This window comes from Passer domesticus, chromosome 3, assembly GCF_036417665.1.
Source record: "Passer domesticus isolate bPasDom1 chromosome 3, bPasDom1.hap1, whole genome shotgun sequence".
Taxonomy (NCBI): Eukaryota; Metazoa; Chordata; class Aves; order Passeriformes; family Passeridae; genus Passer; species Passer domesticus.
Genome location: NC_087476.1, coordinates 51,298,369 through 51,311,457, shown reverse-complemented (window position 1 = coordinate 51,311,457; position 13,089 = coordinate 51,298,369). Strand labels below are relative to the sequence as shown.

The following is a 13,089-nucleotide window of genomic DNA, read 5'->3' as shown; positions in this document are numbered from 1 at the left end:
TATGATAGGAAAACAAGAGGCTGTGAAATCCATAACCACCTGGCACACAGAGTAAGAGACAAACTTGACAAGTATCACACTTAAGTAACATTTATTTTGTCAGCATAGATGGTCCAAGTTAAAGTACTCATGCAGTCATGGGGCCTGGCAGCTGTCAAGAACTTTTCCCCAGTTTGTGCTATGTTGTGAGCACTTCACTGAAGTGAAAGTAAGGCAGAACCAAGATTTAGCAAGGTACAGGCACTTTGTTCCCAGTTGAAGCAGGGAAAAAAAAAGCCTACATCAGGTCCTGGTCCCCCCACCCCAAAAAAGCCTCATGTGTGTTAAACAAAATGTAAAAAATAAAACCCCCAAAATACAGAAAGTCAGTGTTCCCTAACCATACACTACTAGTTTATGTCATCATATGTAAGACAAGAAGTGTAAGAAACCATAAACCAAAGCCTCACTATTGACAAGTGTTGGTTACTTGCAGTACGAGCAATGTGGGCAACACCAAGTGTTCACAGCAGCGCAGCAGGAGCCTGGCTCAGCAGTGCCAGCTGTGCCTGGTGCTTGTCTAACTCCATAGCTAAACAACTGCTTGCATAAGATAGGAAAGGTACTTCAGATTCCACATATCTGGTTACATAAAACAGTGATGTACAAAAAAACTCTCATACCAAACAATATTCTAAATAAATAGTTCATCTTCATGACTATATACAGAGCCTCCCTCCCATCAGTTATCCAAGAAGGCCATGTCTGTGTCCATGGGTGCTGGGGCAAGTTCGCACAGGTAGAACAGCGTGGCCTCACTCGCCTCTGCCTCCGTCAGCGGCTCCAGACGCACCAGTTTGCTCTGGGTGGGCTGGGGATCCAGGCTGCTCTCCAGGAGCTCATCCCCTTCCAGCGACTTTTCAACAGTGCAAGGAGTTTCAGCTGTGAAGCCCCCACTCTCAACAGCAGAACCTGGGTTCCCATCGAGGAATGCAAGGAGTGGAAACGCAGTGTAGTGTATCAGCTGCTTATCTGTGGGGAAAAAAAATGACAGAATATCAATGCACATGCCTTTTTACATGCAGAAGGAAAAAACAAAATCCAACCCACAGTACTTATTTAAAGAATAATTACTAAAAAAAGATGGGTATTTGCGTTTTTAAAGAATTGTTATGTTCATGCATAACATTATTAGTGCAGATTCACCTGCAAAACATCAGTTTCTCTGCATCTAGACAAAAATCTAAAAAGCAAATATACTAAGTATTGTGTTTTGGTTATTTATCAGCATAACATAAAATCAGATGAGAAAATAACTTTTGGGGTACTGTTCAACTGTGGAAATGTTTCAACAGATGACTACAACTAACCTGATCTGGGCTTAGTACCTTGCGTTTCCTGTGAAGCTGCTGGACCAGCATTATTCTTGTTAGTTTCTTTTCCCTTTGTCTCCACCTGGGAACAAAAGCAAACTTTTAAAATACACTTTTAAAGCCTGTTCCAATGCCAGTGGAGAATAGCTGAACAACTATGACAAACATTATTTTTTTATTTGTGGTAAGATGCAGTGGCATAATCAGTATTATCCACACTAACACACCTTGGCTGAGAAAACATGAAATGGAAAACACAGGCTACAAAGCAAGAACCAAAACTGATGCTTTAAATGAACGGGACAAATTCAAAGTGCTACATCTTTGCCTCACTGCTTATTACTGGTTTCTTTTCCCACCAGACAATACAGATGAAACCATTCTGATAGAAGTGCATATCATGTCTGCAAATAAAAAAATCTCGGGTATACAAAAGTCAAGAGACTGGTATAATGCAGAGGTAGTACAAGTTTTAAAGGACATTAATTAATTAATTAGGGCACTTTTTCCTTTGCTGTTTAAAGCCCAACAGGATGAACTCAGCTGCAGTCTTCCTATTCTCATGCAAGTCTTAAAAGCCAGAGCACAAAGTGCCATGATTCCAGTAAAGAAAACAGCAAAAGATGAGTGAATTTTGCATCTCTCACTACTGCGTATGTTGAGCAATGGATTTAAGACTTACTTTGGTATTAGTGATATGATCATGATCTGTGGGATTCATCTGCACAGAACTTGTAAAAAGCTGAATAAGACAAAAGACATCCAAGTTTTAGGTATCTCAGTGTTGCTATTAAGAATAAAAGACCATTGCTTCTGCATGTGTGAGAAAAACCCCTATACTTATTCCACCCTCTATGAGGACTGGAGTCTATCCGGAATTCCATGAACCCTGATCACAAAAGAAACAACTGTACGGCATCTAATGTGGTTTGCTGCAGCCTTAAAACACCAACTTCTACACTGCTGCATGGATAATTGTGTCTGCAGTATGGATGAAGGTGCAAGTTACACCAAGCCGGAAGGAGCCTTCAGTAAGTGGAGGGCAGAGGTGCTTTTAAGAGGGATCTCAGTGAAGTGGGAGGGGGGCCAACAGCAGGTTCAGCAGCCACATGTCACCAGTAACCTCATGCACTGGAGCCCAGGTTAGGCTTAAGCAACAAATGACAGGGAGCAGCACTTCAGAAGGGACATGTGAGTCGTGGCACACAACACCCTGCCACCAGCCAGCAACATGGTCTTTCTACAGGGAGGAAGGTTCTTTTTAGCCCCAGTTCATTGAGAAGACCAAAGATAATGTGCTGGGTTATTTCCAAGCAAGAATATTAATTGACTTGACATCTAAGTTCACATCACAGCAAATATAAGCATTATTTCATTAAGAAAGCCATTGTTCAGTAAGAAACTTAAGCATTCACTTGAGCAGTGGTGTAGCATTAAGACTTGTACCAGTGCTCCGGAAACTCATAAATATTTTTAACTTTGCTTTGTAAAGGGAAGGAAAAAAAGATCATTTGTGATTTAAATCCATATTAAACAGCAACAATACACACAAATGTTTCCTATAGCCTATTATGAATATACTTAATTTTAAGTCAAAATTACATCAACCAGGAGATCTGGATCTATGCTGAACTGTCGTCCTGACAACATAGCCTGGAAGTCCTCTAAACTGCAGTCGATACTGTCCAGATAATCCAGAAGTTCAACTCTAGAAGGCAAACAGGATTTTATTGCTGTATCCCTTAATAAAGTAAGAGAAATCCTTAAGTAAGCTTTACACAGATGTACTACATGCATCTAAAAATCTTTACCAGAACTAGAATGAACTAAGTCTTTCACAAGAAATGACCTCTGGAAAAAAGAAGACTTTTAGCCTCTTTAGAGAGAACCCAAGTCAGCAGACAGGTGCTCTGGAATAGGTATCACAGGAATCATGTCAACATAACACTATTACATGACATTAGCAGAGATGCAACTCTTGCATAGCCCTAATGAGTCAAATCCACCTGCAGGAATGACAAAAATAAATCCTGACGGTTTAAACAATCTCCACAATATTACACTGCTGGATTAAACATTTCAACTGACTCACTTAACAATTAAAATCAGAGGTCACATCTTAAAATACTTAAAATAAAAGGATCTTCAGAAACTGACTGGAATAAGTAGCCTGTAAGTTTAAAGTTCTCAGTAGAAACTGCTATTCAGTTCTTTTCATTTCAGTCAAATAATTAGTTCTAATACTAGAAAAAAACAAAAGACCAGACTACTCACTTTCCAAGAAGATTTATATTCTGTGAAATTACTCCATTTTCATTGAGTATGGAATCCATCACGGAGACTGGGTCTTCTGCAGTTAAAGTTGGCTGGTTATTCAGCTGTACAGCACTTGACATGAGTGGGCTTGTGCTGTCACTGACATGGCTGGCTGGATCATTACCTGGGACAGCAACTGATTCAGTGTTTTTATCCCCTTGAATTACAGGGGCATATTCATCTTCGTTATCATCTTCCACAATTACAATATCAGGAGAATGGTAGCTACAGCTACAGCTGTAATGTGAGATAAATTAATTGCAGCATTTCATACACATTTAAATGGGTATTATTCCACAGGTTTAGTTACCTCTCACTATAGTCAAGCTACTATTCAAGCTACTATCAGGAAATAAACTTTTCTACTGCTTTTTAATACTAAACACAGCAGATACTCAGAACATCTATTTTCCACTGATACGGTTCTCTAATGATCAATACAATTAATGTAGCTCAGTTAGCAGACACTGTTGTGCCAGACTACAGTAACCAACTGCTAAAGAGCTATCGAACACTGACACTTTTGTCATTAGAACAAAGATAAGCTTGCATATAAATGTGAAGTATGAACCAAATCATACAAGGTCATCAAACCAGACAGACAGTTTATATTTTGTGTATTTCCTGCTGAACAGCATCAACTCTGGAGCACCCATAACAAAGCATCCCAGACAACAGGTTTGTAGTTAACCTTATTATGCGTACAAGGAACTAAACCTGAGAACCAAGAGCGAGCCTCTAATGATTTGCTTTCATGCCTATTCTGGTTCTTAACCCTTAAGAAGCTGTTAGTTATGTTGCCTCTCTATCACAGCCTTTTTCTCATTAAGCTTTTCTATCAGCGAATGCATTCCCAGGCATCAGCTGAGCAAGAACAATGGTGCCAATTCAAGTATAATCTACAAATATTCATTTTTTTTTCTTGAGGCATAATACAGGCCCTATCAGTCCAATGCTACTCAAGAACAGAGTTGCATCTAAATCCCTGGAATAAGTTTCAACTTGCTTGTAGCTGAAAGATTAAGAACTTCTGTTGTATTGGAGTACAGACAGGAAAGAATACAATCCCCAAAAACAAGTGGACAATAAAAAACCCAGAACCCCTGAAATTAGTTGGCTTAATGCAAAGACCACACCAAAACCTGACAAACACCACATGTAATTTTTTTCTCCACAAAAACCTAGAAAAACAAGGGAAGTTGGTCCTGTCTGTACAAATAACCAAAAAGTAAAGACTTCTCTTACTCTGGCTTTAGTATATTTAACTATTATGCAATAATACAGATTGTTTTCACCAGTGTCCATCTATCCTCCTGATATTAAAACTCCAACAGACAATTAACTATTTTGGAACAAATCCAGAGGTCAGTAAGTCAAAAGCTAGTGTGAATTCACAGATGAAGTTTTTTATGTGCAGGAGTGATGAATAATTCTAACCCACTTCACTAAAAAAAAATTATCTAAGACATCTGAATTAGTGCATCTTATACAACACTGAAAGTCATTTGTCAACACACACTTCTCGAGACTTCTTACTTGGAAGAATCTGAAGTGGCATCTTCACTTGTTTCTGGTGTAACGGGAAGATTTTCTTCATCAGCCATGGGATGTTCTTCCTCACCCACATCCTCAGTGACATCATAAATTACAATGTCATCTGAAATCTGTTCCCTTTGTTTTAAGCCCTCATTTCTGTTGAGAGGTACCTGAGAATTAAAGAGTCAGGGCACAGAGGGACAATGAGCTTCAGCATTTTGACAGTTATTTTATCTTACAATGCTTCACATCTCATGAAGTCTAAGAGCTTTTCTACACCTTGGAGATTACAAGCTGTTTGTACAGATCTATGTTTAATAGAAAAAGCCACGCAAGTAAATAAACAAGCTGGAGAATAAAAGCTACAGAAAAAAAGAACTGGCAAATACAACTGTAGAAATAAAATTATACTAGCACTGTCAGATATGAGAACAAAAAGTATTAAAACAGTGACTGCTGTTTAAACAGTACTTTGTTATAAAGCCACTGATTCTAGTGCCATACTACAGAATTTGTTGTAACAATCTCCTCGCAGATTATTATTTGGACAGCAGAAAACAACTTTTAGTGACTCATTCACATGTAACAGGAACATGATATGGTTTTGCTGGGTTGAATACTGCCTTGCAGAGCAACACACTGGACCCTTGTCCCTGTATGGGGCCAGGGATGCCACATTCCAGAGATAACAATGTGACATTATACATGCTATTTCTAACAGCACCACTCTTAAAAGCAAACTGCTTTCAGCATGATCATGATTTAATACACAGGTAACTGGTTTATACGTGCTTATGTTGGAAAGTGAATGGTGATTATCAACCCCTTCAGCTTCTGAAAGGAAACAACACAGCCTATCACTTGTACAAGCTGACTGCTCTCAGTACACAGCTGTGATACAGTCTCCATACGACAGTGGATTTGATCCATCTGCCCACCCGCACTCCATCCAAACAGAGAGTACCCGTAACAGAAAACTTACATGGTGGCTACTGTCAGCTGGTTCTTTCACAATTTTCTGAAATACATTCGATTTTGTAGGTCCATTAGTGTTCAGAAGTAGAGGCCTACATCAGAAAGAATAAAGTAAGAAGGGCATCTCAAACCCACCTCTTTGGTAATTAGTCAACAAGGCCTGTCAGTTTATCAAGTGGACAAAGTTTTCAAGATCATATTTACCTCTTGCGTTTTAGGCTCACTAGCTGGTTATTCTGCACCAAGGTAACAATGAATTGTACAATCTGTAAGGGAGAGAACACTATTGTTGGTTGCTTTACTTGTAATTGTTTCTCTTTAAGAACCAAGGTATCTTATAGCAAAAGACACCAATAATAAAACATAAACAATATATATAAACAACAAACCACTTTCTTTGTATAATAACTTTTATGCAGAGCTGCTCTTTTCTTTCAGAAAACCTAAAACTCAAGGTAAAAACCAGTGCTGATAATATCTAAATAGTTATTCAATTGTTAGACTTTTCACATAGCAGGTGATAAGAGTTTGCTTTTACACAACATCATACAAGACACAGAAAGACGTGCAGCAACTCCAATAATTAGAAGAATTCTAATTAACAATGACAAAAGGCATGTAGGGATGTCTACCATACACACAACCTAAATCTGTAAATACTGATTCTGGTGAAAGGCATTTTTGACAGATTCAGAAAAAAAAACAAACTGTACAGTTAACACTATTCATCAGCTGTCTTTCCTTCTGAAACGTTAGCCTTCCTTCTCTTATGCTTTAAATCTAAGGCTTTAAAGTACGTATCTGGCTTGAAGAAACTGGGAAAAAATTTAGTAGCTCTGCTACAAGGCCACTTGCAGTGATGCCCTTTGTGATATGTTAAAAAAAATAGATCTCTATGCATTTGTGTCAGTTTTGGTAGGTCATAAATTTAACTGTTAAATAATGTAAGTTAACATATTATCAATAGGTTCCACTCAATTATCTATTCCTCTGGTAACCAGGAATATGCAGTCAGTAGGTCAGTTAAGGGGCAGCAGTGAACTTCCAATACAGAATCTTGTAATTCTTGCAGTGAGAAAATTTCTTCTGAGCAGCTGACAGAGAATTAGACATCTGATTCCCAAAGTAATAAAAAATGGATGGACCATATTAAGGGTAACTTAACCGATGTAAGATGTTCTTGAGCCTCTTTCTTTGAAAATGTTTATAAGACTTTGGCCTTATTTTCTGTTTATGCAATAAAATACCCTGAGTGTTTGTATCACTAGGGTTTGTTCATCATATACCACCCTGCTGTTTCTTCTATTAAAGAGAGATCTGACATTACAAAAAGCTGAGCGAGGGCAGAGCAAGGTAACATGGCAAAGCATTCCTAGTTCAGAAGCACTCACTCAAGCACATGTGACACTTGAACGAAGCCTTACCTTTCTAATAACTTGCTGCTGTTGCAAGTGTTTTGCTCTCAGTTCTGACACTTCCCTCCAAAGGGATTCATTCTCTCTGTGAAAAATGATGATTTAAAAGTCACACTAGAACTAGTATTTAATTTTTGTTAAAGATCAGCTGGCTTCATTAAAACTCTGAAATGCGCTTCTAGATTGGGGGTTGGTGTGGGAGAGTACACAGGCAGCAAGCAGCCTTGAAAGTAACTGTGAAACAAAGACCTAAACACAACAAATAGCCTGCAGAGAATTTCCATCTACTTTAAAGGAAAAAAAAAAAAAAGGACATTCCCAAATTTGGCAATAATCATTACCTATACATACAGCATTTAAAAATTAACTATCAGCATTCAACAGTTACTTCTATTAGCTCCAGTGTACAGGCATGTTAGGTGATAAAAAATAACAGGGGCATGTCAGAGGTACCAGTTTTCATGGAACTCTGCCATTTTAGAAACCTTGGTTCTTCCAGTACTCACAGGACTCCAGTTACTGAGACAGTGTAAAAACTGCCCTATTGCAACCACGAGCCTTTTTGTTTCCAACAGTGTATGCCATGTTAAGAGGTAGATAATGAGTACCAAAAGCTTCAATGAATATAGGTAGAGAACATACCACCCTCCTATCTTTTGTAGTTTAATTTTCAACACAAAAGAAGCAAACTCCACTGGTGTATGGGGTTTTAGGAAACCTTAAACTAATCTTTCAGAAACAGCAGCTCATAAGCAGTGTGATGAAGGGTACTTCTCGCTCGCTCCTATGCCCAACATACAATTTAAGAGTCCAGTTCCATCACAAAATTAACAGCAGAAGTGAGAGATTCTGAACTTTCTCAGCTTGTTCACTGGATTTCTCAACATGTTTTGTAGGACCAGGTCTTCTGATTTAGCTCCAGTTTCTACCTCAATCACTTCAAACTCATGGGATGACAATACGGATTGTCAAAGACCAACCACTATGTTCTCATCTCTACAAACTGTCAGCTAATTAGCAACTGGCTGTCATTTCAGTCAAAGCCAGCCCTGCTCTGGGCAGCAGTTTGGACCTGATGGCCTTCTGAGGTTCTTTTCAACCCAAATTCACCTAGGATTTTAGAAGTGCAAATATGATTTTTACTCTAGACTGGCCAGATTCTAATAAAGACTATGCCTAAGCAAAAGAAGTTTGCTTCTGAATATTCTACCACTCAAGTCACTGGAACTGAAGTCTAGAAATGAGAGAATTTACTTCTTACAACCTGAACTAATCAGTGACCTCTGCCACAGAGGTGCACTCTCATGAGACCATCTTCTAGAAGAAGGAATAGAAACTCTAATAGAGTTTCTACTGAGGTGATGTGACTTACAATGCATGACTTTATGTATCTTGTATCTACATATTCTAAAGGATTAAGTAATTTGTGACACACATCTCTCTCTGTTGAGAATAAATAATTTCTAAGCAGGCAGTAATGAAATTCTACAAAAACTCTACTTACATTTGGATTTTGAGTTCTGTTTCTCTGTCAAAAAGGTAACTAATGAATTTCCAAATAAGATTTTTCTAAACACATTTTCCTAGGTATTAACTTCTCCACAATTTTACACAGGAGGGGAATGAGGACAAAAACAACAGAAAAAACAATGAGCAAAGACATTAATTGTCCTACAGAAGTATTATATGCAAACTGCACAAACCAAACTCTGCCTCAAAAGAAATATAGTAACTATTTCAAACTTGAAGACAAAAACCAGCATACTTTATACTAAGAGCTGATTTAAATACCCAGACTCAGCATCTATATGGAACTATCATTAAAGGTGATATTTAATTGCCTACTACTAGACAGGTCAACAAACACCAGCATCGCCTGTAATTTTTAATAATATCAAAAAGTTTAATTTTAAAGCAATTTTTCTATAGAAGTTTATGTTCCTAAAGCAATAATTGAAATTAGGCAACCAGAAATCAAGAGACACATAGAATTATGTCTTGGTCCAGTATCTAGTATCACAATCACTCAGCATTAAGGATCAGATGCTGATGAAGCAACTTACCTCTTCAAAAGAGACAACTGAGATTCAATAGTTGTTTGCTTAATTTGCACCTTTTGAGCACTGCATATTATTTTAGAGAGATCTTCCTGACGGATCTTGTTTTCTTCCGGTCTTGAAGAAGAAACCTTTAAGAGATTAGAATCCAGAAACAATAGTTCCCTTAACTCATGCTTAACTATTATTCTCTTTTGGTGATCAAGTATAATGTTAACAAAATACGCTTTTATAGTAATAATAAAACAAGTATCTAAAAAAACTCCAAACCAGAAACACAACTGTCACCACACCAGCTTTAGCTGTTACAAGTATTTGCATACAATCCTGACTCTTCAGGCATTTTCCCAAGTGCTCTACTTCACCATAACTGCACCACAACAACCTGGTGATAACAAGTACATCACTCTCTGCTGGTTTTCGCTGGTGTGGGGTAATTTTCTTCACAGTAGCAAACACGGGGCTGTGTTTTGGATTCTGGAGTTGTGCTGCAGTGCCGGCAATACAAAGATGTTTTTGTTACTGCTGAGCAGTGCTTACACATGGAGTCAAGGGCTTTTCTGCTTGTCACCTTACTCCACCAGCCAGATGGCTGGGGCTGCACAAAAAACTGAGAGGGCACACACACAGCTGGGACAGTTATCCCCACCTCACCAAAGGAGAATTCCATACCATATGGTGTCATGCTTAGTACATAAAACAGAGGCAAAGAAAAAGGAAATGGGGGGGATGTTCAGAATTATGACATTTGCCTTCCCATGTCACCATTACATGTGATGAGACCCTGCTTTCCTGGGGATGGCTGAACACCTGCCTGCCCATGGGGAGCGCTAAATTAATTCCCAGTTCGGCTTTGCTTGTGCGTGTAGCTTTTGCTTGACTTATTGAACTGCCTTCATCTCAAGCCACGAGTCTTCTCGCTTTTACTCTCCCAATTCACTTCCACATCCTGACGTGGGGGGAGTGAGCAAGTGGCTGTCTGGGGCTAGGCTGTTGGCTGGAGTTAACCATGAGCTCTGGTTTCATCTGCCATTTTTCTATTTGCCATCTTATTCACTTGACTCAGTAACAGCAGAGCACATTTCAGAAGCAAAATGAATGTGTTTATAGGTCTGCCCCATTCTCTTGGGTGTACAGTCTAATGCTTACAGTAGCTTTGTTCTGAAACAAGCTACATAAATGAGCAGTTTCTTACATTGCTGATGGTAGTCAAAGCATGCTCTGCACTTCTAATACTCATTTGCAAATTGTCATATTATATAACTCATGCTTTTTTGCCACCTGTGAAACTTTACTATAATGACAGCAAAGCAGATAAAAAAGCCTTGTCAAATCCCCCAAAATATCTTTAAACAAGCTCAAGATATAAATGAAAGCAGGACAGTTTGTTTCCACAAAGTCTGAACTTACCTGCACTCACAATCCCGCAGTTAAACTTGACATGAACTTAGCAATTCATCAGTACTGAATAGTACAGGTTTTCCACATACTGGATTTTCACTAACCTTCCTTTTAATGTGCTCCAGCAAGTCCTCCCGGCCCTGCCTAAAATATGCATGCCGAAACTCTACTGGACCATCTCGCTCCGTTTTGACAATTCCAGAATCAACATGGACGACTTTACGGAAGCCATCTTTAAAAAAAAAAAAAGAAAAGAAAAACCTCAAACCCACATAAAGAAATTCAAAGTATGCTGTCCCAACTATCCTGTCACCAATTGAGGATAAGACAGTATCCTAGTTGCAGAGAACACAAAGCCACTGCTCAAAGGAAATTATAATTAACTTTTATTTACAGGAATTAGAACTGTGCTAGAATGCAAAAATCCAGGAACTTACACATGTTTAACTGTCTGACAAAGCTTGCCATGTTGTTATGCTTGAAGTACTTGGGAAGAATCTCTTTTGCAAATCTCTGCTCATCCAACACCAAGAAACTCTTTCCATTCTAAAATGAGAGAGACACATTAAGCTACTTAAAAACCATAGCAGAAAACACACTGGGCTTTTAGAATTAATCACCAGATTGGAATGCTTCCTTTCTGCATGCAGTACATTACTGATCTGCTTGCCTACAATTTTCCAAAACAAAAAGGGTACAAACCTTGCAGTTGCAAAGCAACTGAGTACTTACTATCAATTTACATCATTACCTGAAGGGGAACATCTCTATTGTTACACACTGCTTTATCAAGGTATGAAGTAATTGTTTACCCGCAATTATCAGAGTTTCACTACAGGACAATACTATCAATTTTGAATGTAGTTTTGAAGCCCTGGTAAGGAATCTTAACAAAGAACCTGAGCAAGGAAAAAATACCAACAACCAGCTGACAGTCCCGTCTGCTTTTCAGTATAAAACCATGATTGGTTTGATAGGACCTCTAAAGCAGATGGAGCTGTCAAAGAGGTGAGGTGAGAGTGTCCACTGGGTTTTAGAGTTACCAAAAAGGTAGCCACATAAAGCAAGACTCCCCTTCTGGAATGCCAATTGTGAGGGAAGACTGATCTTTTATTTAATCCACAGGCTTTAACTAAAATAGAAGGATCAGCTCTTTCTTCTTCAGTGACTGCACTCCATTTAAGTACAGGGCAAGTAATTAGCAGAATGCAAATTATCTACTTCAAAATGGTTTAGGCTGTCTACACATCCACAATACTCTCACCCTGTAGTAGTTAATAAAAAGTCTTATCTTCAACAAATGTCAACACTTTTCCTCCATCTTTTTAAGAGGCCTTCTTAATGAGTCACTTATCCTCAAATGCCAGCAGCTCTGTGATCCCAAGAAGCTTAAAGAACCAACTGTAAGACCACATGAAGGTCCTTGTCCAAAGGCAGGTGTCCTTGTTTCAGCTAGGATAAAATGAATTTGTTTCTCAGTAGCTGGTAGAGTGTGGAGTTTTGGATTCAGTGAGAGAATGTTGACAGCAAGTTGAAGTTTTAGTTGTTACTGAGCAGTGCTTACCCTAAGTCAAGGTCTTTTCAGCTTCCCAAGCACTGCCAGCAAGCAGGTGCACAAGAAGTTGGGAGGGTGCATGGCCAGGACAGCTGACCCAAACTGGGCAAAGGGATATTCCATACCAGAGAACATCATGCCCAGTACATAAACTGGGGGAGTTATCCAGCAGGAGGGCCTACTGCTGTTTTTGGATGGGCTGGGTACCAGCCTGCAGGCAGTAAGCAACTGAATTGGGCATTTGTTTTTCTTGTGTTTTCTTTCTGTTTTATTACTGTTATCACATACTTGACTTCATTTCAGTTTTAAATGTTATCTCAGCCCAGGAGTTCTACTTTCTCTACCAGGGTGCGGGGAAGTGAGCAAGTGGCTGAGCTGTACTTGGTTGCCAGTGCGGGTTAAACCACAACAGCTTGTTCCAGCAAATCAGCAGGGAGCATCAGAAACAGGATGTTACAAATGGCTCTTCAATGGGTGACTTA

The 13,089-nt window shown here is 38.9% G+C and overlaps 1 protein-coding gene across 7 annotated transcripts in view; it reads right to left on the bottom strand.

Annotated features, from left to right (window-relative positions):
• Positions 1-74: 74 nt before the first annotated feature.
• Positions 75-13,089, bottom strand: part of HSF2 (heat shock transcription factor 2) — a 35,337-nt gene continuing 22,322 nt past the window's right edge. For 3 of the 7 annotated variants that reach the window (XM_064413048.1, XM_064413047.1, XM_064413041.1), the window contains exons 2-13: positions 11,490-11,598; positions 11,157-11,284; positions 9,658-9,782; positions 7,604-7,679; positions 6,384-6,445; positions 6,187-6,271; positions 5,205-5,374; positions 3,627-3,905; positions 2,955-3,060; positions 2,035-2,094; positions 1,350-1,434; positions 75-1,011 (exon numbers count right to left, since the gene is read on the bottom strand). In XM_064413048.1, coding sequence (XP_064269118.1) covers positions 722-1,011; positions 1,350-1,434; positions 2,035-2,094; positions 2,955-3,060; positions 3,627-3,905; positions 5,205-5,374; positions 6,187-6,271; positions 6,384-6,445; positions 7,604-7,679; positions 9,658-9,782; positions 11,157-11,284; positions 11,490-11,598 — 1,575 coding nt within the window. In that variant the 3' untranslated portion in view covers positions 75-721. The remainder of the gene's footprint in view (positions 1,012-1,349; positions 1,435-2,034; positions 2,095-2,954; positions 3,061-3,626; positions 3,906-5,204; positions 5,375-6,186; positions 6,272-6,383; positions 6,446-7,603; positions 7,680-9,657; positions 9,783-11,156; positions 11,285-11,489; positions 11,599-13,089) is intronic. The other 4 variants (XM_064413046.1, XM_064413042.1, XM_064413043.1 and 1 more) reach the window with 4 other exon arrangements.